Source organism: Scomber japonicus, chromosome 13, assembly GCF_027409825.1.
Source record: "Scomber japonicus isolate fScoJap1 chromosome 13, fScoJap1.pri, whole genome shotgun sequence".
NCBI lineage: Eukaryota > Metazoa > Chordata > Actinopteri > Scombriformes > Scombridae > Scomber > Scomber japonicus.
Genome location: NC_070590.1, coordinates 13,038,749 through 13,065,616, shown reverse-complemented (window position 1 = coordinate 13,065,616; position 26,868 = coordinate 13,038,749). Strand labels below are relative to the sequence as shown.

The 26,868-nt window shown below is 37.3% G+C and overlaps 1 protein-coding gene across 1 annotated transcript; it reads left to right on the top strand.

Annotated features, from left to right (window-relative positions):
• The first annotated feature begins 4,477 nt into the window (after positions 1 to 4,477).
• On the top strand, positions 4,478 to 24,687 carry gabra6b (gamma-aminobutyric acid type A receptor subunit alpha6b). The gene is made up of 9 exons (XM_053331276.1): positions 4,478 to 4,566; positions 4,711 to 4,835; positions 5,231 to 5,298; positions 6,323 to 6,543; positions 7,161 to 7,243; positions 7,669 to 7,812; positions 8,241 to 8,393; positions 11,922 to 12,193; positions 24,427 to 24,687. The coding sequence occupies exons 1-9, from the start codon at positions 4,478 to 4,480 to the stop codon at positions 24,685 to 24,687; spliced, it is 1,416 nt and encodes a 471-aa protein (XP_053187251.1).
• Positions 24,688 to 26,868: the final 2,181 nt, after the last annotated feature.

Genomic DNA, 26,868 nt, shown 5'->3' with positions numbered 1-26,868 from the left:
CCAACAACTAAGTGATGTTGCTGATGTTTCGATACAGGCACATAGAAAAACATGCTGTATGTTCATCCAGCTAAAAACCCATGCATATACACAACTGATACATAACGTCTTGTCTATACAAACACATTTGTCAATATTTCCCATCACGTGACTAACTTAATTCTTAACCCAAAAATTATCCATAAACTCAAATCTTACCCCTATATCTTTTTGGCCACAACATAGGCTACAGTGGTGAATGAACTTTAACTCATACACTAACTTCACTTAACTCTAACTTTACCCTAAACATATGCTGTGACCTTATGCTAGTCACTTTTAACAGCAATGACCAGAAATTCTTTATCTTTCTATCTTTGTGAACAAATTTAGTTCTTAACAGTCTAGAAATATATACACGCACACACACATTTCACCACACATGCTGAGTTTCTCCTACTGTAAGTGGTTACCATAGATACCACATGGTGAGGCTCATGAAGTACAGTGGGTCCATCTCACGTGGGAGAGTTTGTGTATTTATAGAATCACTGTGGTGTGGCCAGAAATGAGTTAAGACAATGTACTTTCATTTTTTTTTCTTTTCTTTTCTTTTTTTTTTGAGGGGGGGGGGGGTGCACTGAAGTGCTGTAGTGTATAAGAGTGACTTTATTGTACTGTGCAATGGTAAGTCAGAACTGACTTTGAATTGTCATTGTGTGTAGTACTTGCTGAACAATAGATCTACAGTAAGGCATTCAGAATAATCAGATCTTGAGCAAGAGGGGTCTTTTTTTCTTACTGCTTTTCTTTGTCATCTAATTCTGTATTTTTTTGGTTTCTCCCTTCCTCACAGCATGCTTTTGTGTATGTCAGCATCTGTGTGTTCTACAAAGAAGAATCTGAGTGACCAGCTCTGAGTATACAATTTAAAAAAAACTAAAAAACAACAAACACTTTTGATTATGCTCCTTCCTTCAAAAGGTCAGCGAGTTCTGGAAAGTTCCTGGCAATAAACTGGCAGTTTTGTACCCAGCTGCTTGAGGGGCTGCAATATGTATTATGGGGAATCAAAAACATATCATGACATGTTTAATTATGTCATGTTTTGTTGAATAATGAACGAATTACCAAACTCCTAATGAAGGCATTTTTTTCTTGATCAAAACACCCTGGATTTCTAAGTATGTCCTCTTATCTTTCCAAAGTAATTGTACTTCCTAAATTGACTTAATTGAATTGCTACCCACCCTGCCATATGAGGTGTATTGTTCTCATGGAATGAAGCATACCTAATTACAATCCATCATTATCACTGCCTTTTTCATCTCAATTCAGACCTTAAGTTTAATGAATGGTTCGGTGATTATATTTTGTGGAAATACTGTCTATTAGATATAATGGCCTCCCATTATTTAACACTGTTCACTTGACATGGGCTTTAAAAACTAATGACCAATTATGGTTGTGTGAACTGGGCCAGACGGAATAGAGAATGAGGTGTCAGAACATGCTGGCTATGGCAGGATAATCAATAAGACTGATAAAAGGATTTGGGGGAGCTGATTATTTTCTCGCATTACTCTCAGGTTGTAGGATTAATAACTGTTTCATATAATAATCTGCATTTACATAGCCCCCTATTTAACCAGTCTAACCATCTGCTCCTGCACTTTGCAGCACTGACTGTGGATGTTTGGCACAGTGACTGACAAAGCACACTACAGGTAGACAATGACACAGTCAGGAAGACAGGTATTTAATTTTAATAGTTGGCTATAAGTCAGTCAGTCATACAGACATTTAAGTAACTAGCTAGTCAATAAGCCATTATATCACTCACACATTTAGCCAGCCACTCAGACAATTAACCAGCTAGTGAGGCTGTATATTAAGGAAAATAATCGCTCTGCTGACAGGAAATCAGGCAGGGAAACAGGCAGATGAGAGACAGATTCATGGAAGAGCACACATGTGAGTGCATTAACACAATCCTGATAGAGACCATGGCAATCATCTCCAACCTAAAGAATGTGTAGCAACAGAGCCCTTTCTGCGTGAAGTATGAATTCAACATTGTGGCGTGCAGATTTTTGTGTTAATACAGAGCAGACTGTGTACATGTAATGTGTAACTTGCCTAAAAAGCAGAGAGATTAATGATGCCTGTGTGGGTGTGTCCAGTGCATGATACTTAAAGCTAACAGCTATAAAGGAGGATTACAGAGTAATGCCCTTGTCTGTGTCATGCGAGTGTGCGTGTGTGTACACTACACATGTGGGCCCTTGCTTGCTCGTGATGCCAGAAGCCGTTGCATGTTGAGCACTTGCACATCAATGAGGAATCAAATAAGTCCACTTCTTGTACTAGCTCATCCACAGCCTCAGCTAGTGCCAACAAAGTGAATGAGGTCAGGATCCTTCATGGTCAGTGCGTTGTGGTTGGTGTGATGAGTTGACCTCATGGATGATAAGATCAACACAGCATCATAGTCAGATGACTTTGTCTACCACCACTAGAACCACTTTTCTACAGCAGTACCACCTCTATTACAGTACTATCTGTGGTCACTGCTGTTTCTTGTTAATGCTACTGCTGCCCCTATCCTGCTATCCCTACTGCTACTGGAATTATATAATTGTTACATGAATTATTGTTATACCTGCCACTTGTTACTGCTACTACATTTCTCTTACTTCTATAGAACTCTTGGATGGTGGGTTGGAGATATAGGAGACATGTCAAGAGTTCCGGTTTGCACCCCTGTAAATGCTGCAAAGTTAGATGTATGTTTTAGACCAACCCATGGCATTGCACCACACAGGGCTGTGTCACTTTGCCATCTCTAAAGAAATGCATACCAACTGTTAAGAACGTGTTGAAAAACTTGAAATCCAATTAAACCTATACTTTTACTATGACTATAGAATTAAATCATCTAGTGCTAATCAGTGAAAACCAGAAGGGATCCTTCCATTCATCAGATACAGTGCAGTAAGTCTAATTTTTTTTAAAAGGGGTGCACGTGATCTCCAGTGATACATTGCATATGATTCAAAACATATTTTGAGATGATTATATAACTTGTGTTTTGAGCACAAAGAGACCAGAGTTGAAGGATTATATTGCATAATCTGTCTCCACGTTTTAATGCTGTCAGAATAGTACAATATATTTTTCTCCCCCACTTGAATTATTGATAACATGGATATGATACCACTTATAATGAAAAAGTAATGCTGTGCTGGAATAAAGTACTCTGGCTCACTGATGAATGAAGACATAACACAGTTAAGACACTCGCTGAAGTTGGAATGTCAGTAAACATTGGATCTAATTTATTTTTCTATTGCAGGATTTCTCGTCTTTCATATTAAGGTTCACATTAGTTTAAGGTTAGTTATGATCAGTGCAAGGTTGTAGTAAGCTTTTAAGTCACAACTGGTATTTTTATATTGAATGTACAACTGGTGCCATTTTTCTTACCAAAAATGTACACTTGAAGCCCTAAAAAGATGTGATAGATTCTAGTTTTGCACTTGGCCTGCAATTTCTAACTCGTGCTTTCCTGTTTTGCCTTTGTGACATAACCCATCCATTGATAGTTGTGCAAGCTAAACTTTACTGAGCACCAGTGAAAATGATGCAATATCTTCAATTGTGTTTTTGCAACAGAAATAAACTCATGTCAGCTTGGCAGGGGGAGCTGGCTTTCACAGTGTGGTATTTCCCTCTTGTTCTTGGTCTATGGATATTGTGAGTTTGAAGTTGCACTAAATGTATCTACCACCCACTCCACTTAACCACCCAACCACTATATGAATCACAGTTCATCATGCTTTATCTCTAGTAGCAATTTTCTGTCTTTGCATGGCCAAGCCCTGTGTTTTTTCACACACACACACACACACACACACACACACACACACACACACACACACACAGAGAGAGAGAGGGAGAGGGAGAGAGAGAGAGAGAGAGAGAGAAAGAGAGAGAGAGAGAGAGAGAGAGAGAGAGAGATAATGTAGGTAACAATGTTGAGAGGGCGTAGCAAATTATATCATTTAAAAATTAAAGGTCGCTAGGTATACTGTCCATTGATATGATAGTGCTGTCTTTGTTACAAGCTCTGTCACTCTTCCATCATTTTTCCCTCCTCTCTCTCTTTCTCTCCATCGCTCGTTTCTCTCCAGCCTTCTTTATCAGATAGGCACAGTAACCGACATTATTTCAATAAAGCAGAAACATTCTCTAAATATCCAAATAGCACTTGAGACCAGTTTACTTCTTGTAAATGGCTTGTTCGGCCCCCCTCGTCCCTCCTCTCCACTCTCTTAAAAACTCTTCAGGTTTTTCCAACTGAGCGATTCAGGCTGAGGCGGGCGCAACCGCACTAGAGGGGAAGTCAAGTCGTGCTGGACTGGCGCGATATCCTCGTACGGTTCACAACTAAAAGAAGATCTGACCCGCGTTTAATCATGGTTTTAAATGATGGAATATGCTGATTTTAAAAGTTGACCAGGGATTTCTAGTTGTGGGGTGTTTGCGAGGCATGGCTTTCATTTGTACTTGCTTATTTCTGTCTTGGTGAGTATGACAACTCTTTTCTCTGCGTGTTCTCGGACTTTTACGCACGGCAACCAAAGACTGTGGATGGATGCACATTTAGGAAACTATATTTCCAGCGATTTTTGCGACTGTTGAAATAAGCTTTGATTATATGCTCTTTAGTTACAGTGCCAGCAGTGTGTGGGGAAATCAGCACAGTGACACCAGTATCTATTTGGATAACATCACGCGCATATTGGATAGATTACTGGATGGGTATGACAACAGGCTCCGACCTGGATTTGGAGGTATGATACTAACCGTGCCATGTTGTATTTTATAAGTAATTGGATCGATGTTCCATTTCTCAGAAGATAGACTCGTGTTCATTTAGTTTTTTTTTTGTTTTGTTTTTTGTGCTGTAATGGTTATATATTATAGTTTACTTTTTAAGCAGTAAAATAGCAATAACAACTAACAACTTGAAACTGAGTTTGAGAATACACTTATTAATACACAATTAAAAATGTTCTTCCTTGTTTTTTAAACAAATTTTATTTTCAGTGGCCATTTCCTTGTGTGTATAGACTATACGTTCAAAATATATATATATATATATATTCAATTAACATAAAACATTTAAATGTATAATCTAAAAAAAATGTTGTCAGTATAAAAGCAACTACTTATTTTTCTGCTTTAGGTCCAGTTACAGAGGTCAAAACTGACATCTTCGTCACCAGCTTTGGACCTGTCTCAGATGTTGAGATGGTATGTAAACCCTTCTGACTGCTGAAACACTGACTTAGGCTACTTCATTGGCTTTCATACACATGAATGTGTTTCTTCACCTATTAACAAAGTCACTGCCATTGTGTGAATACAGACAGGAATATGCACAGTTTTCTCGGAAACTCTATGCATATAGCTTCAAGTCAAGTGGTTCTCCCAGCCTTCATTATTCCAGCATTTGGGCAGGATGTCATTAGTGCAGCTTAGAATTTTAATCTGGTTGACAATCCCCCCGTCAGAGATGGAGTGAGAGAGATCTGGCTGATGTTGGGACAGGATAGGCTGGCCACTCCTGACATGGGATAGGCTGAGAGCTGTATGTGTGTTGTTCTCTATACTGTTCAGGCTTTAGGCTTTAGATACTGTTCCACAGCATCTAAAGCCTACTCTCCTACTCGAACTGCCATGTGATAAGCTTGCTTCAGTTCTATTGAGAGGCATGTACAAGGCTCTTTGGAGCAGTAAATCCATCCATTTGAACTAAAAGCATCCATGATGGACTCGTACTGAAGACTTTATGCTGACTCTGTATGAAATGAACTATATTCATGTTTGCATAATTTATCACAAATCACTTCATTTACTCCATTTCCAGATCTGATAGTCCACAAAAACAAGAAAAAAATATTTTGAGAGGATGTCACAGTATGTGTGCATGGACATGCTAGTAGCTAATTGATCAAAAAATCAATAATAACCCGTTTAAAACAAATAACAATAATTTCACATATTGAATGTAAATTTATAAATATGCATGAACACAACTTTTAAATTTGATTGTACTGGCAGCAGTAATAGAACATTTGAGAATGACAAATAAAAAATATGAATAATCACACTGCCAGTGTTCTATCCAGCAGGTTCCAATCAAAACCATGGCTTGCAAACCCATCTGCTGTTCTCTCCGGGGGTAGTGGAGATAGTGGCGGCGGGAGCAGAAGCAGTAGGAGTGATAATTGTAGTAGTAAATAAATCCTTAACCCACACTCTAAACCTTGTCCAGGAGTACACCATGGATGTGTTCTTCCGTCAGACATGGATTGACGAAAGGCTGAAATTTGAGGGCCCCATCGAGATCCTGCGGCTCAACAACCTGATGGTCAGCAAGATCTGGACGCCGGACACCTTTTTCCGGAATGGCAAGAGGTCGATCTCTCACAACATGACCACCCCCAACAAGCTGTTCCGCATCATGCAGAACGGAACTATCCTGTACACCATGAGGTAACAGTGCTGGACAGTGAGCTCCAAACCCAGCCAAGACCGGAATAGAGCACAGACCTGGAAAGCAAATCAAACAAACAAGCATCCAAGAATATGCACAGACATGAAAAAAATAAATAAAGAGTGCCATTCCAAAACAAGACCATCTGATACTGAAAACAGGCCTGGAAAGCAATTCAAACAAACATGACTCCAGCTTTGTTCCAAAAGGAGATATGCATAGCATGAAAAAAATTCCCCTAGAGTAACTGATGGCACACATTTTTTAAGTAATTAGAATATCTAAGAGGATCGGCAGGCATCACTTATTAAACAATAATGATGCTATATTTTATCCATATTATTTATTATTTTAGAAATGAACTTGGTGGTCAATTACCCCTGTAAGAAATACAGCTATTATTTTTTTCTATTAACAACATGATATATTTTCAAAATATCAAAAATCATTCTACACCACCAGTCCACTGGTTTTTGTTTCAGCTTTAATGACAGGCGTTGTACAGCATGGCACCCCACTGGCTGAATTCATTTTAAAACTGTAATCATTCCTTTGTCAGTAACATTGTATCAAATATAAATCAAACACTTGCTTCAACCCTTCTCTATTCTGACAGATTAACTATAAATGCAGAGTGCCCCATGCGTCTGATGAACTTCCCGATGGACGGACATGCCTGCCCGCTCAAGTTTGGGAGTTGTGAGTTTCTTTTTGTTAAGCCTCACTGGTTTGACAGATGGTGTCACTCTCAAATGATCGCTCTGTTGCTGAGTAACTGATTGCTTGACAGCATATACTCAAAGATTTCAGTTTGACATGTCACGTACTGTATACAGCACATTTGAGGAACTTTTAATGTTGTTATATCAACCTTGACAATTTGCTCCTGTTTACCTCAAAAAGTTTTTTTTTTTTCAAAATACATAGTATAGTTCTTTTGTGTGTTTATTTTTTGTATGCTTACTTATTTATTCATAATTTATGCTACTAAGCCAGAAATGAGGGATCAGTAAACAATTCTACTTTTCCTGGTATCTTCTTCTAGTATCAAGGTTCCTTAATGATCACTTATATGAAATGTAGATATCTAAATTTTGACAAAGCTCTTTATCCATCATGTCTAGATGCTTACCCCATCAGTGAGATTGTGTACACATGGAAGAAAGGTCCTCTGTCTTCTGTCGAGGTGCCAGAGGAATCATCCAGCCTGCTGCAGTACGATCTCATCGGGCAAACAGTGTCAAGCGAGAGGCTAAAGTCCAACACAGGTAGGCCCAGATCATTTTAAGTGTGCTAAATTCTGGATCCAGTCCAATGAGCAGTATGACTTTAGATTATAATCCTTTCAGGATACTATGTGACGGCTTTGAGCGGCATGTTTGAGTGTGATTTGTAGTTATTTTGATATACAGCACAGCGCTTGCAGGTTTCACCTTCTGATATGTTTGATATATTTTATTTTCTTGATGAATGTGAAGCAGACAGCAATGAAGTCATCTTTGAAGTTACAGTATGATACCTCCTGTAGTAACTGAGATATTTTATTCCAACCAAATAGAGCATCTTTAAAATGCTCAGATGAATGTTATAAATGACTGATTTTGAAAAACAATCAGTCTTACTACTTACTACTATGTCTATGAATTGCTAATTTGCCACTAACAGAAACACAATGTCTTTGGTGTTACTCTCTCAGGTGAATATGTCATCATGACTGTCCACTTCCATCTGCAAAGGAAAATGGGCTTTTTCCTGATTCAAACTTACATTCCCTGTATTATGACTGTCATCCTGGCCCAAGTCTCTTTCTGGATTAATAAGGAATCAGTTCCAGCTCGGACTGTCTTTGGTAAGATTTCTTTAACTCCAGTTTATTCATATGCTGTAGAAGTTCCACTCTTTGTTTTAAACTTATTCCCAAAAAAGAATTGATGAAAAACGAAAGTGCACATGCTGTCTATCACTTCCTTCCCCAATTGGAATCACTTCTTAGACATTTTAAGAATTACTCTCACTTTGGCTGCCGAAAATTGCAAGAAATGGTCTTGTAGATAATTGAACATTTTGTCTTCTTCTCTTATCTTCTCACTTATCATTGTGCATGATAATAATTACTTAAAAGTTAACTATAATGTGGGAATAAAATGGAAATCATGTCAATTTGAACAGAGGATCAGGAATCACTAAAGCTGTGCCTCCAATATAAAGTCTTAGTTTGCAAGAGTTTATATCATTTTTTTGGTTCTTATTTAACTGAGTTCTCAAAACTCTTTATGGTATTTAAATATCCAAAACCCGAATGAAAATTCTCTAGATTTATTGACTTACCACCCACTGCTTGACCCCAGTGTGAGTCTAGCTCTGTTAACTTTAAGTACTGTAAGCATACTCTTCCTCCATTTACTGCACTCTGATTGGTTTAAACTGCACAGAGTTGTCCTTAAAATGCATTATTCTGCAAGAGAACAAAGACAGACACAGCCATCACAGTATATTTTAACCTTTCTTCATTATCTATACTCCTCCTCCGCTGTGGTGGGGCTGAATTAATTGGGAATAAATGTCCTTTTTGAAATTGGTCATGCAAAGGCCGAGAGGGGGAGGATGTTTACTTGGCCCGTTTCTGAGCACTCACAGGTTCCGCTTGCTCACATTACATTACGCTACACTTGCCACCAAGCTCTAGCCTCAGGAACAGAGAGGATGAGAGACACTGAGGAAAGACAGAGAGAGAGAGAAAGACTGAGAGGAATGAGAAAGACAAAAAGACAGGGACAAAGCAAAGAGAATGAAATTGGGAAAGTGTGTCAAAGCGCGTACACATTCCTATTGTTTTTAATTTAATTCCCCTCACGTTAAACCTCAACAAGCTGGAGTTGAGTAGAGTAACACTGCTGGCCTTTATAGATCATGATTCTGTTGTCTGCACTTGTCTTATGAAGTGAGCCAGTGCACCAACGAGCCTGCACACTTCTTCAGAGAATATATCCCTATCATTAGTGTTAGCATTCAAGTTGAAACCCCATGCGGAAAGCACATCTGTGGGATCTAATTAACCTCGCTTGTCCTGCTGTTTTCATTTCACTCAATATTGGGGATAGAAAAAACAACTGCTCATTCTATGGATGGTCTGTTGTTAAATCAGAGCTCTGGGCAAACACAGAGCCCCCTCAATGTCATATATTACAGTTATTTTTTTATATATTAAGTTTTTTTATTCCTTGGTGTTTGAGCTTGAACTTGGGGTTGTAGTATGAAGTTAGTTGCATATTTCTTCTGATATAAAGCACAACAGACAATACAACAAATTCATTGCCTGACGAAGTTTCATTAATGCTGTGGATGATTTATGTGAGATAGGAAGTTGGAAATAAGAGAAGACAAATTGCTATATGGGTGTGTTCCACCCTGACAGTACATTAAGCCATAGTACGTTGTGCGCTGGATTGTCAACAACCTCTCTAAAAGCTGAAAGTCCCTTGAGCACAAGTCTCACAGACTTAATTGAGTGTGGCCTAATTTGTACCTTGCTTTTTCCTATAAAAGCTCATAAATGCCCCAAGCATTTCATTTCTATCCTGTCTTTATATTTCATCCCCCTCCCTCCCACACTCTTCCATTCTTTCTTTCACTTGCCTCTTCCTCCTACCCTGACAGGCTTTCTTCCCATGTCCCCCCTCCCCTTTACAATCATTTAACTTGTGCTTGAGCTATAGACAGTCATCGCTGGTTGGCTATTGGAGGAGGTTGTGCTATATTTGAGAGTTGTTAGCTTTCATTGCTGAAGTGGTGTGTAGAAAATGCTTTTGTAACATTATTAGGCACATTAAATCCCCCATAAGTTCCTAGGCTGCTAATGAAATGTGCACAACTACAGCACACATTTAGTAAAAACATGGACAGCAGTGTTCAATGGCCCTTTTTTCCTGCTTGCTTTAGCTTGATGAAAGTGAATTAGATATGTACTTTGTTAATGGGCCATTAAAAGAGATGTTCATTGTCAGCATCTTTATCTGACTTAATAAGGATGGAATATGGGTGGGACAGAGAAAATCAGTCTTCACTGATCAAGAGGCTTTTTCCTCTAGGCAACATTACAATTTATTTTTATTTTTTCGTATGTTTTGATAGTTTGACACTTTGACTGTGTCTCTAAAATGCACCTGCTGTGGACTTTTTATGTAATCCAAAATCATTTAAAACTGTGAAATTATCCGTGTGAATGCATAACTGGTGTCAGATTCAAAGAATATTTTTTTATAATTTTCTATAGTTAGAGGTTATGCTCAAAGGGAGTGGCAGCAAAGGGCGGCTTCAAACTTAAGCCAGTGGCCAGAGGTTAGAAGTTCTGACATAGTTTCATTTCAGCTGAGAAAGGTTCATGCATTGTCTTCATCATTCCACACATTTCCACACATTTCCACACACACACATCCATCCTTCCTTTATTTAGTTTATCTTTCTATCATCCCACCAATATTTCATATTATAAAATGCTTATTAACATATGAACACATCCTTTGTGGCATTGGTCTGGTCATCATACTGGGTAGCACTCTCCAGAATTTTGTTCAGATATTTGTGCTCTCTTATTGGCGTGCCAGTAAGTCTGTTTTTGGACAGATTAGAATCCCCTGAAGTGACATTTTGGCAAACCTTATGGAGCTGAAATACCACATGGCTTGACATTCTAGTTATGTGCTATGAAACAGAGCTGATGCCATGTGTCAAGGATATTCCTTTGGAAAATCAATTGTGTACACACTATGGTGCATTGGCATTCTTCATAATTTTGTTACCATGTATAATGCAATATAAACAGATTGTTCATCCATCCAAGTGATTAATAAGTGGTTAACACGTTGCCATTAAAGATTTGATTAATTGTAAACTTGTAGCATATGCAAATGTTTGATATTATTCAATACTCTGCACAAGCATTTAACAGTTAACAGTTTAACAGTGTATTACACATTTCACATCTGTTTTTACAATTTACTTGGACTTAAATTATACCCCTAAAACAGAGGGTTCACAGAAAAAAGAAAAAAGAAAATCAATATTAAAAACTGTCAGAAATAATAATTATATTTGACCCATTGCTTAATTGAGACATTTAACAAAACAGCATTAAGGGGATAATTTGATATTTTGGGAAATTAGCTCATTCGCTGTCTTGGTCAAACTGAGATGAGAAGATCATCTCAGTGCAATAAGTGTGGAGCTCTGGCCAGGAGCTACAACAGTATGTCTACAGGCACCTATAAAGCTCACTAAATAAAATGTTATATCTCTTTTGTGTGAAAAAATGTGTTTTAAGGAGGGTTCAGAGCAGCACTTACTAACTTCCTAATTTCCATCTCCTTCCTGTATGCAGGTATCACCACTGTTTTGACCATGACCACACTCAGTATCAGCGCCCGCCACTCACTCCCCAAAGTCTCCTATGCTACAGCCATGGATTGGTTCATTGCAGTTTGCTTTGCCTTTGTCTTCTCTGCCCTGATTGAGTTTGCGGCCGTCAACTACTTCTCCACCCTGCAGGCCAACCGGGAAATGCGGAAGGCAGCGGCCATGAAGGCAGCAGCTCAGGAGGCAGCAGCTGCAGCTCCAGCTGCGGCCACAGGGAACGATGGGGAGGTTTCCTCAGTAAGTCTACTTCACTTTTTCACACTTGTTCTGTTCTGACTAAATTATTAACCTGTATAAACTCATATTTAAGAAAAGGAACGAGATGAAGATGGCTGGCCTCAGATCTTTAACATGTTGCTGACAGGTGTAGACTTCATTTATTTACTTTGTTTTTTGACATCTGGTGAAAACATGATACATAAATCAGAGATGTACTAATTCAACTTTTTATACCCTGACACTGAATCAGATTCTCAAACTCAGGGGATCTGCTGATACTGAGTAACAATTAAATACAGGTGTGCTTTTTTCTCTAATATAAAATTTGTAGACATCGCTGTGTGATTAAGATTATTTTTCTGTAACAGGTGGCTGTAACTGGACAAATAAGTGGAGATATTATCAGCATATTCCATGCTGGTGCACATTTGTATTATTAAATCATTAAATTGGTACAATGCTTTGACACACACCTGAACTTAGGCATGTAGATACATGTAGCAGTAGAATTACTCGTGTTGTGCACTGATAAAGACCTCACAAACTGCACTGAGTTGCTGTTATAAATGGTGATCAGATCTGATGTTTCAGTCACAGATTAGGTAAAAGACTTGACCTGGTTTATTTGCAAGCCACTACATCTGTTCACCAAACTTGGTGTCTATCTTTTGTCTTTTCATGAATCATCATCAATCAGACCCACTAAACAAAATAGCCCTGCATAGTGTTTTAAACTCCATTCACAGAAAGTTTGGCATTAATCTGATTCATTCTCAGTCCTCATTTTCTGATCGGTTCTACAACATGTCTAAATCTAGTTTTATTGTCATTTGGGTTCAAAATGTTGACCAAAAAAGGAAAGAATATGGCCAATACAGCGTGTATACTGAGGCCGGGTGTTACTCTTTATGTATACATGTACATTAGTAGACATCTGTCACTGTCATTTCTTTGTTATGGTTTTATTTCACATCTGTTTTGATTGTTTTTTTTTTCTGTCTTTACTTCTATCTTTCTAGTTAGACATTGTACCCTATGTAAACTCTTCTTGTCCGTCCTCTTCTATTTATCTTTCTGTCCAAATTAACTCCCACTTGTTTTTCTTTACATAACAATTTCAATGTCAATTTTCAATTTGCATTTGATTGCATCTGTGCATCTTTCACTCTAAAAAAAGAATACACTGGCTCAACTTCTTCTTTTTTAAAGTAACAATTTGCATGGAGTTTATTCCAACTCAAGTTATTCCAACTCAGGCATGAGGCTTTTATAATTAAACTATCTTGATTAGTTTAGTACAATCAACATGATTTGCTGTCCTCTACAAGTTTAATTAAGTTGAACCAATTTAATTTTAATTAAAAAGTTTTGGTGTTAATAAATGGCCAAATGACTTCATTTAAGTTATTGTAATTTCTCTATTTTAACTCTATTCTACTCTACTAATTAATTAGTTACTAATTAGTATTAGTAACATATTATACTTCTATGAGAATAAATAACATATCAATTCCAGTTTCATGATTAAACTGTTCATTGTAACTCAATGTGAGCTTATGTACAAATATTTTAGTTTTTTTACTGCATGAAATTTCCACTTCCAACAATAATAAATAATTAAATGAATGAATAAAATCAACACCCACATTAGTTTTAACCAAAACTTATAATGTGTTCAGGATCTCCAAATGAACACATTAAGTCAACTATTTGCAGGCTTTTACTAGGAAGTTCCCCTGAAACAAGATAAAACAGAAATTACAACATACTCAAATTATTATTGTTGGTTTCGGAGGAGTGATCTCCTGAACTGAATCTAATACTTCATGATCTGTGCATTTTTAAGAAAACAATAGAAAAATAACACTGCACACTGTGTGAAAAGGAATATATCAATTTTGTGTTGCTGGTGTTGGCAAAAATACATCAAATGGCTACATGCTTCTATAGGAATATAGAAGTATGTTTTTCTACTTTGTAAATACATATCTGATTCATAAAAATACTGCCAAAAAAATAAATAAATCAGATATCATATAAAATATTAGAAAAAGATCTGATCAACATACACTCAATTTCGAGTTTATTGGTTCCACTTAGCTAAAAAGAGTCATGCAATATATCATACATTCATGAGGGTTAATTATCCTTAGTTTTTGCTGAGACAGCTTTAGAGAGGTGTTTATTAAACTTTATTGTCATTTTGATGCCGTACAGATTGGGCTTTATGCTTGTTGTAAAACTATATTGCATTATATTGACGTGCTCCTGTTTAGTCCACTCCATTTATTTCAGAGAGGGAAGACTGAATAGTTCAACATCACAAGCTGCAGCCTACAAAATGACCATAAAGTTAAACTAACACCCCTGTAAAACTCAAAATCATTGACCATTGTAACATTCATGGTGGTAGGATTTATTGTAGTGCTGCTGTATTAAACTGCATTAGTCTTAGCTAGTTATACAAATTAAGCAGTAACTTCTGGATGTTACACAACTAAACTGTACAAACATAATAGTGAAACATCTCCTATTGAATTTGAGGGTAGCCTAATTCTTCACATTTTTTGTACAGCAGTTTATTCTTTAGAGACATTACATTCAGACTGGCTTTCAGACCATTCAGATCAAGGAATATCTTTTGACACATTTCAAAAGCATTTTTCAGTTCTTTTGGGTGGCTGAGGTTGAATGCGTATATCAGCTCCATTAGCGAGGTACAGGCTCTGGGTACGTTCAGGTCTTCCAGGACTTCTGTTTCCTCAATCACTATTTCATCAATCCTTGCGCTGGCTACATCAGATATTATTGCACCCACGTTACAACAACCTTCATGTCTTCATTGGTAATATCCCCACCATCCTGGCATAAGTAGGTCAGAATAAACGTCAGTCAGTGTTTTAAGTCATCATATTTAAAGTGAGAATAACACAAAGTATAGTGTGTCTTGTACTTAACTGTCTGATTGAAGTGCTCTTTGAAAAGATCCTCCTTCTTTTTTCTAAGATACACCACAAAGCCACAGCCACAGAAAACTCTCTACTTCTTTCCACAACATCATTCTGTGAATAAGGAAAAAAAAAAAAAAAAAGTTAAAACTGCTTGTCCATGAGGATGGGTTTTTGATAATGACATCACTGGGGGATAAGATTAAAGGATGACGTTTATGAGGCCTGGACTGTACCAATTACCATCACTACCAATCTCTACTGTGTTAAATTATAATCAAATAATAAATTGCTAATTTTAAAGGCAACTCAATTAGTTTGTTGGTATTTTCAATTTCAATTGTGCATTATGAAACTCCAGGTAAAAAACCCCAAAACAAAAAAATCACATTACATTTGCTAATTAATAATGATCCATAACTCTGTTTATTTGATTTGTTGTATTGGAACAAATGCTGAATGATGGTCTAATGTGGAAAGTTAATTTAAAAAAGGCTTTTAAATTGCACTGTGTTATTACATTGACTCTGCCTACCATGTTCCCTCTGACAATTCATCTGTTTTCTGCTCTGGTATTTATAGTTTTGGTTTTAATTCATTCATTTTTTCTTATCTGCTTGGGAGCAGAGGATAGGCTGTAAACATATGACACATAATGCACTTATAAGTGTTAGTGTTGCAAAAAGCCTTTGAAACAACCCAGGAAACAATAGGCAATGTTGGAATTCAATTGAAATTGTATTTCTATACACCTGCCAAATTTAAGACTAATATTCACTCTACATTGACACTGAACCAGCACAACACCATCCAAAGCCTGAGATAATGTATAAATTATGATCAGCAGCATGTTACTTATGTAATGAATATTCATTTTGGAAGTCCATCCTCTTGAGGGTGCCAACGATGTTATTTTTGAGAAGTACTGGTCCAGTTTTGCCTTGAACATTGTCTCGAGCTTAACTGCAGCAATCCTTCTGAATTCTTCATTTATCTGTATAAAAATAAAGGCACATGAAGTAATGTAAATATTTCAGACATAAGTTGTGGTGACTGCAGACCCATTTTATGGATCACCAACTTAACAAAATGTGCCAGCTGCCTGCCTATCACACATTATGCAGCATATTTTCAAATGTAAAATATTTTTCTCATGAATGTTGTAATGCCAATATGGTTATGAAAATTGCTTCCAAAATGTTATGAGTTGGTTTAATTGTGCAAACCTAAGTATTAGCAGATAAAAATGGTGCACACACAATGGCAATATTACTGTATTTGTACTAATATTAAGTAATGTGATTAAAATAACGAGTTTATGACTTAACTAAACTATAGCATTTCTACAACAGTCCCTGTTTGCAAATTGGGCTCAGACAGAGTATTCTTTAGCTGTGGCTCAATTAATCAACTTTAACGTCACATTAAAATAATTACTGGGCTTAAACATTGAAATCAAAGTAGTAACATACATTTGTTACATGTTTAAAGGTGCAATGTGTAGTTTTTAATGTCATCCAGAGGATTGGTCTCGAAAATGGAATATGATATTAATATGTTTTCATTAGTCTATAGTCACCTGAAAATAACTGTGTTTTCATTTAGAATAAGGCCTTTATATATAAATAGGGAGCGGGTCCTTTTCCATGTTATACTGCCATCTTGTCATGAGTCATCATTTGTTCTCCTATGCACTTGAAAAGGAGGAGTGAAGAGGAGGCGTATTCATTTGGTTGCAATCTACAACCTCACTGCTAGGTGTCACTAAATCATACACGCTGGTCCTTTAATGTTAGACATTAATGTCAAATAGTCGATCCATGCATTTGCATGCTATTGTTGACTAAGCCTTCATCAATGTATTATTAAAGTGGGATGAAGCAACACAACTAAAACTACAGGAGTTCAGTGCCAATTAACAACAATTGGCTACCACCATAAAATAAAATATAAAAAATGAAGAAACTAACTAGCTCAAAGTCTACCAACTTTACAATCAGTAATGTATCTGAGGACAAGCTATAATTTCAATATTAGTGTTGCACAAAATGATTTATTGCACTGTATAATGATACAGTCAGTAGCTGTTGTGATTAAAACTAAAGAAAAACATATTTACCAGAAAACTTAAAAACCCCAATTTCTCCCAATTTCTCCCTCTCCTTTCTCTTGTGGCAGGAAAACAAGTTTGAGAAAAATCAAATTCAGCCATGTTCTCTGCTTTTAAAGGATGCTCACAAGATATACAAGTTGCACATACTTAATACTTAATACTCAGCCTACATTCTGGCTAATTGTACAAATAAGTGAGTGTCACAAGCCTCATGCATGTTGATATTTATACATTAAACAGGTCTACAGGTCATTTGTTATGTCTGTCTTGTCATGATGACAAACTGTACTATTAGTTCTGCAGTGTTTCTGTCTTGGCCCAACAGAAAAGGGAGATTTTTATCATCAGACAGGGTCAGAGAGCCATGAATAATATTTGTCTTTACTGCTTTCATCAGTCTAAGACACATGCAGAGGAAATGTATTTTGCAATGTCCAGGTGCTTGTAGTAACATGCATGTTCTTCTGATGGCTTCAGTGATTTCAAATAGAGACTCCTCTCCAGCTGATGTTTGTTTACTCTGTAATTTTGAAAGATTTTGCTTTTATTCATATTTTTGTGTTTTGATATATCTTGGCAGTTGAATTTCTTTGCTCTGTTGAACTGAGTTTGTCTTTAAAGTGTTTGTCACAGTGCTCTGATTGGTGAGACTGGTATGTGGCTTTAGGGTTGACTGGTTGTCCTGATCAGTGTAGTGATGGTCATAGCCAGCTGTTGCAATTTTTGTCTTTGAATGTGCTTTAAAGGGAAACATAACTTTGTTTCTTCAAGATCATAAGAATGACAAATGAAGGAAATCTGAAATCTGAATGTACCATTTAGGAATCTTCTTCAATTCAATTCCCATCATTTGGTGTCAATTGATTTGCAATTGAATGAAAGAAGGGGGGGCACATTTTCAGTCTGATCCAGTATACTGTGTTCCAAACCATTTACTAGTGTTGTTAGTCCACTGACATGCAATATGAAACATAAATGGCAGATAAGATAAGTGGCTCAAAAAGTTAACTGCATTAATTAATGAATTAATTCATTTGAAAGCATATTAAGTATATTACGGTCTCCTACATGTATGGGAATAAACTGAGGGGGAGGCAGAATGCTCTCATGTTGTTGTTAATGTCATGTCTCAAGCAGTGGAGAGCAGCCTCTCTACTTCAAAATTAGCTCGGGGGGAAACCATTGCTGTCCAACACGCTGAGCAGGCTCAGGGTTTTTGAGGTGAAACAGACTCAGTTATTTTCTTCACCCCACCAGAGTTGGTTTGGTTGTTTGTTAATCAGCAGCTCTTGTTTGATATTTCTGGAGTTCGCTGCAAGCCTCTGAGTGATGGTAAAAAGTTCACAGTACACTTAACATGTGTCTTGCAAAGGTAATTAAATCAAAACACGCATGTAACCACTGCCTTTTTTGAAGATGAACAAGATAACTTTAATGTGTGCATGCTGTAGACTCTCCGGGTGCTGCACTGCTCTCGCAATTGAGTTCTGCCTTTTTCTGTCTGTCAACATTAACAACTAGCATTTAAAAAATTGTAATCTAAGAATTGATCTTTTCAGCCACCCTTAATGCCATTGGGTGAGTGTAGAGGTATGTGTGGTTATACTGTAGCAGTCTAGTGTCATCAGCTGATTTAATGAACAGTGAATGGCTATGTGAAATGGCACTGCTTTCTGGTGCAGCATCTCATAGGCTGCAGATTCATCAACATATCAGTGCTGCTGCCATCAGATACTGCTGGGATTTTATGAACTGAAGGAGACACTTTTCATACAGTATACACAGCTGTGGATAACAGACACTGCAGAATCACTGACAACAGATCAATCCAGATGTTTTAAGCACAGATGTACAGATGCTTTTCTTGTTGATAAAATCACTAAGTGGCAGTGGAACAGCTTTCCTCCAGGTTTAAATTTTGTTTATATGACTAATGTATAATTTTACAACTTTCTGACTTGATCAGAAAACTTTTTCAACAATATTGCTTTCCCACCCCTGTTTACCATTGCTCTTATTTGCAGTCACATATACTTTATGTGCTATGTAAACAATGCACAATATATACAATCCATCTTCCATCCTCTACGTCACCCCAGAGGAAATCATGTGTCATCTATATTCCACTACACAAACAAAAATGCATTAACATGAAACTTTATCCCTATTTTTTTCTGCTTTTTTTCTTTTCCTCCGCTGTGCTCTTAATGTGCACCCTCTATTCTCTCTTCACAGACTCTCTCCCCCTTTCTCCCATGCACACAGATATATCTTGACCAACTCTTATGTGCCTCTCTCTTTTTGCTTGAACATGCTATATATATATATATATTATTTTTATTTATTTACTAGGGACTACGGATGCAAATTAGCAGCTTTGCTATAACCCTGCATGTTTACAGAGATGTTTAAATATCGATGTTCATCAATGTGCATTGCCCCTATCCAAAAATAAAGTATTTATTATTATTATTATAGACACAGAGCGATTAGCAAAAACTATGTGCATCCGCATATAATCTGCAGCACAAACTTAAACACATATACAGGCATATATATATATGCACACACTTAATCTGTAGTAAATGATTCCCCCTACATCCATACAATGCACTCATCCATCCATACAATGTCTTATCCATCCAACCATCTACACTATATCTATCAGCCATCCATCCCTTTCTCCCAGTCCTCTATTCTGCCCTGTAACTGTGTGATAACCACAGAGAGTGACACGAGGAGACAGCCAGTGGCTCTGTGAACGATGTTGCTGCAGATTATGTAAGAGCCATAGATTAAGGGAATATCCAGCAGATCACTGCAGGCTCACAAGAAGAAGGGCAGCCACCACACTGAAGTGGAGTGCAGGCTGAGAAAGCTGGCCCAGTCCGTTTTGGTGGAGCAAGATGGAGAGAGTGATGTGAGGGGCTAGTGTGGTTTGATTTTGTGTTATGTTGTATGTGAGAGAATGTGTTACACTGAGAGAAAGAGTGAGTGGGAGGGATGCATCATAGAAAATGACTGCTTTCACCAAATATGTAGGAGGGAAGACTCTACATTACACAGAGAAAGGGGAAAAAACAATGGTGTATCACTGGGAATAGAAATACCCATCCACCAGTCACGATTTAAAACATTGTGACCTGTTATGACTGCTAGGTAAAGCAGGAAAGGAAACCTCACAACACCGTAACACAAATGGTTATATAAATTAATCAAATATACAACTGTAAACATAAAGGGGAAGGGGGTGTTTATCTGTGTGTATATGTAAATTGTCACTGGGAGTTAGACAGAGGGGACCTTTATTTATGAACCCAGCCACAGGTGCTGACTATCACAGGAGTAGTGATCACATCTTGTGTGCAGAGACATCCTGAGTAAATGAGACCAGTTATGACTTTCAAGAATTGTTCCCAATGCCCTGGCACCCTAGTAATTAGACTGAATGAGTGTGATGATTTTCAAGCTCAGGCAAGATTGTTGATAAGAAACAGTGTCATGCACTGTACCTCAAGGTAGCCTACAGGGTGTTTTTTTATTGTTTTGTTTTATGACATGCTTATGTTTACATTCAGTGTTTCACAAAAACACATATTGTGTGTATTCCTGAGGCCTGGCAAATCTGTTACAGGAATTTCCTCCCTCATGAAATATTTTTAAAAAAAATATTTTTGAAATATTTTGACAGATTTCAGTCTTCCACTCATTGCCCTTTGCTCACACATTGCTTGCATGTTATCTCTACCAACTGTAGATCAGTTGAATAGCATTAAACTAAGGCTCCCTTCCATGACAGATGTTGCTAAATGCCAATTTGATGTGACATTACATTTGGCATCACAGTCTTCTTTTTCTTTGTGTTTTATGGCTTGTATGCACAACATGTTTACATTAACATCCTCTGCATACAGGAGGAAAGTGTATCACATTAACAGCGTGCTCATGCATGCGTTCCCTTGTGTTTTTGTTAGACTAGCATGCAGTCACATAAAACATTATTTTTTTACCTCATTTGTTCAGGTTGCAAAAGGCTGTGTTGCCACTATGTTGTAAAGTTGTATTTCCAATATTGCATTTTGCAGTAGAAGTTGAGAATGTGTTGTGATATTTAGAGAATGTTGTACAGTAAAAATGAAAAGTTACATTTTATTTACAGCTGATAAATGAGTTATTTATGTTTCCACTTTATCAGCTTCATTCAATCTCCCACTGGTCCAAATACTTTTCTTATAGCATGTGATGTATTAAGAGCATGACATGGAAAAATAAACCAAGAAAATCATTGTATTGTTCATATAACCCTACCTCATAACTTTTTAATATTTCCTTACTATAACAAAAAATAGCTCCATAGCTGATACTTACATACATTAATATAAAAACTAGCCTACATTTACATACACATATCCCTCTCCACCACCTCCTAATAATCATCCACAAGCGTATACACACCCACTCAGCACCCACAGAGATGAACCTTGTTGCACTTGCTCCCATGCCAGGCATATTGGTAGAATACAGTTAGTGTAACCTAATTTCACACACACACCTACTCATAAAGGCACTTACGTGTAGCTTCCACCCACCCCCACACATGCATTCCCACACCCAAACAACATCCCTACATCCATCAGTCAGTGCCCATCCTCCCTGTGTCAGAGTCGGTCCGTTGAAATCTAGTGCAGTGGATAAAGAGAAGAGGAGCTGATCCCTCTGGGATTTGACCAGAAAGAAGCCAAGCAAGCCTGTTGTCATGATCAAAAATAGCTTTTGTATCGGATCAGCTGCACATACGTACTGTACAGTACACACACGCACACACACGCACATACCACACAGACTATGCAGGGAACATGTAATCACTGTATGATTTTTTACCTCGAGAAACCATTATACTGATAGGTAGCTGACAGTTAAAGACAAAGCATGTTGTTTGTGTTTTGGACACCAACCATTTACAACAGAAAATAAATAGACCTTCAAGAGCACATTCCTGTTGTTGTGAATTTCAAAATGTCCTAGACCTTACAAATGAGTAGTGACTCAACAGGAGGAAGCATACCTCGTTCACACATTGTAATTCAGTGGTTGAACTTAGAGTCTTGATGACGAGCTGTTAGATCACCTATACCCACTCCCTCCCTGTTGCTACATCATTGTTGTCAATGTTAAATTCCTATTACATTTTCACCATCATCATCTCGTAAATGCTGAAAATAATGTTTTACTGTCGACTGATGTCGTTGTTTGTGCAAATCAAGGCTGGAAAGAATTCAAAGATTTTATATTCATTGTTTGACCATATTACAGCATTAGTCTTTCTTCTTTCTCTCTCTCTCCCTCTCTCTCTCTCTCTCTCTCTCTCTCTCTCTCTTTCTCCCGTACTTAGCAACTAACAGCAATTTACCACAGTGAAAGATGATCTTTTGTTTTTAGAGATACCATATTGTTTACCGGAAAGGGCGGAAAGGGAAGGAGTCTGTTACTGTAATATACAGTCAATTAAAGTCAAGGGAATTTAAATTATGTATTGTGAAACAATAAACTGCTCTCAAAGAGCTTTACAATCTGTACAACATATGACATCCTTTGTCCTTGAACATTCATTTCTGATATGAATAAAAACCCTATTTTTCTTCCGCTATATGTTTCCATGGTTATGCTCCTGATGTCAGAGATTTCCATATAACTAAATGATTAGAAGGGTTCAACTTGATCGAATCCACAGTGTTGAATGATCATAAGAATTGTACTTCTCAATACTGCTGCTATGGAATGACTGATGAGGTTGTTTTAGAGATGAAGGCAGCATCATATTTCTGCACCATAATTTAATTATTTATCTTTACATTATTCTGCACAATCCTTAACGGCTAATTTACTCATGGTTGAAAACTTTGCGTTTCCCAATATGTCAAATTTTGTGAAACTAATAAATCAGAAAAATCTGGTCTTATTTTGAGATTGGTTGCCCTCAGCAGACGGTTTAATAGTTTGTCAACCTGTAGAGGGGCATGTAATCCTGTAGCATCACAAATCCAGCCTAAATCTTGCAAGTTCAGTTTTGCTCCAAGATTTTAGTCTGGAAAAACACTTACTGTGAACTGAAATAGTCTGGCAGCATTAAGATGAACTGCTCAATGAACTAGTTTATTCTGTGAGACCATTCAAAATCAATTCAACACTGAATAACAAAATCAGAATCAGATATAATTTAGGAAAACTACATTTTCAAGTGTGGTACTAATAATAATAATGTTCTGCTTTAAAAATAGTAATACCTATAATAATATAAGACAAATATTCATATATACAGTAGCATATTGTCTTCTCATGGTACATGTTAAATATTGTATTTTCTTTTAATTGTCTGTAATTCATTCATTTCCATGACCACAATATCACAATTCAATGGAGCCACTGTTGAGTATACCAGGATTACCTTGAGCCATTAAGAAGAGACTGTTAGTTCTATTTATGTGGTACTTCAGGTAAAATATTTGATATTGCTTTATTTGGTTCAAAAAAGGGATTGCACTCTTTTTCAGCCTCTCTATCATTCTCTCTGACTCTACCTACAGGCAACATGTTGTTCTTTGACCCAGACCCGTTCTCTCTGTACACATACTGTATCTGATTTACAACTGTTGGAGCAGGGAGCATGTGCTGAGATCACTCTGGTTTACTGAGAGTTGATGAGGCATGGCAATGACCATGTGTCAATATACTGTGAATCTCTTTTGTTTAATGTGTCTTGCAAGTGCATCAATCTTCATGGAACGGGTTGATTGAAATGACATCAAATAAAAACCAAAAAAACATAATTGATTTCCTTTGTTGTGCTTAATTACTGGGGTACTCATTGATATTCTAGACAGCATTTCCCCACATGCACTTATCAACTTACAGCTGTGCAAATAACATCAGGTTGGATTTTTCTTGATTTTTTAATTGTGTTTCATAAGACACCTCCACTTTGCCACCATAACATGCTGTCTTTGCACAGATTCAGTTTGTCCTGCTGCATTAACATTCTTAACACATAAGATATGATGATTTTATGACTGTGGGTACAACAGCACAGCACCAGTTTTATTATTAATACCCTGATGTCATGTCATGTAATATTCTCTTTAATGTGAATTTCCTCTTACAGTTTTTTAATCTTTCCTCTTTCCCTCTCCAAGGTGGATGCCAGTAGTATGTTGAAGAAGAGAATGAACTCTGCCCCGCTGTTTGACCGCCCTGCCAAAACTTTCCCCAACCCACCCGTCAATGCCCAAGCGTTCTTACAGCAGGGTTCAGCTGTACCGGCCAACAATGTTCTGACTGGCACCAGCATCATCGACAAATACTCACGCATCCTCTTTCCCCTTTCGTTTGGCGCCTTCAACCTGGTCTACTGGATTGTCTATCTCACCAAGGACACCATGGAGATGTCCAGGTGAACAGATGGCATGTCTGTTACAGATAATTATAGTATTTGTTTTGTTGCACTTGGAGCACAGGGTGTTTGCTTCTGAACTAGAATAGGGGATGGTGGGGCTTTTTGGGCCACTACCTCTTCGTTGCATATGATTAATTTGATTAAATTAAGCACAATTGCAGTCAGGCTACTTGAATATATATGCACGACATATATAAAACACATGCAAGTCACAGATCATACTCATAGTTACACCCTTTTAACTTTCACTTTCCCTTCAGCAGATAAATGAGGAAACAGTCTTCTAGTGTCAAACTCTGCACATACATCTATCTGAACAGTGAAGCTCAAACATCCAACTGAAGGAACAGGAAGAAAAGCACATTTTGAAAAGAGGGGGATTTTAATATAATAATGAAATGTCTATGGGGAGGTACCATGCAGTACAGTAGGTAATAAGTTTATATTGTGATATTGCAGCATTTGTCAATAAGTACTTTTAGGGCCACATTACATACAGTATGATGGATAGCACAGAGTCTATAATCAATGTGCATAATCCTGAGCACCATGACCATATTTTAAAACTGCACCACCTGTTTCAGTGAACATAACTGCCTCAACACTCACAGATAATGTCTTAAAGCAGATACAATATACATTTCACAGATGGTATAGTGCTGTTGTACTTGACTTTGTGTATTCATTCTCTATTTTGTGTGCATGTGGGTGTATGGGTGCATCATGGGGTATGGGATGGTATGGGAATGCACAGTATGTATCCGTCTCTATTATATATTTGTTGTTTTCATGCTTAAGAGCCTATATATTTTTCAGCAGCAACACAAATCTCTTAGCCTCGCAACTCCAATTATTTACCGTATGGCTTTTCCGAATGTGCCAGCAGAGTTAAATTGTAGTCACAGGCTTGATACAGATATATATATAATTGTGATTCAAGACCACCAGGTAACATTGGCAGGCTCTGTATTGTTATGTGTCTGGCACTTTACAGTGCAAATGGAAAGCTGTAATCATACCCTATAGGTGTATCTGCCTTCCATATAAAGTGAAGTATGAATGATGGTAAGGAAATCCAAGTGCATACAGTATGTGTGCAAGCAGATATCAGCTCTGTACACCTATAATAAGGCACAGCGGTGTTTGGGGCTGAATGTACCATCAGCCTGCTTATGTGGTCACAGTGAAAATGTTGGCAGGTAATGTTTTACTGTAGCGTGGTAGCAAGGTAATACTAACCCCTCTGCATTAAATATATAGCCACAGCTGACATTTCTCTAGGTATTTGGTCACTAACCAAAATACTGGGAAAACTGACTAGTAGTTTTAACCTGCTCGTGGCACTAGATGAAAAGTCAGGATATCCCCAAAGTCATTAGGATTTATCCTCTGGGGACCTTAAATATAAACACATTTCATGACAATCTATCCAACAGTAGCTATTTCACTCAAAAACCAAAATACCAACCTCATGGTGGCACTAGAGGAAATGTCATAGAATCACCAAAGTGATATAAAAGTAAATAAACGTTTTGTACTACAACATAAAGTAGACTGTCTTCATCTTTTTAGTAATTGTCAAAAATAGGAAATGTTATGGATGAAATGAGGATATCATTTAAACTGACAGTGATGAATGCTCCATGGATAAAGGAAGAAGGATAAAGTAGCAGTTATTGTTTAAAAATAAAAAAGTATAACAGATGACATAAAACAATACAGCTTCTGTAGTTCTGAATCCATACTGGGAAAAAAAGACAAAAAAACACCAAAAAACAGTGCAGGCACAAAACATACTTACTAACTGAAATACATTATTTTGAAAGTTGTGCTGAATGTCCCCAAACAAAAAAGAAAATGTATGTTCAATATATGTCTATAGATTAAATTTCATGAACTATTTCACAAACTTCCGTGATACTGGGTTTGTGTGTCAGGAGATGAAATCACACTGTTGTGATTACATCAGAGATGTATGTTACTCTCATACATCACTTTGACATAATTCTGAGGGTTGCAGGCAAGAGGTGGTTATGATACATGTCTGTGCGCAAGTTTGTGTGTCCCAGCATATGCTCTACACAAACACATATACGCCTGGTTGTGCATTTATGTGCACACTATTGATGCGCATCACTACTCCTGACTTCAGGGGTTTTTAAGTGTGTGGGTTCAGCTCCTT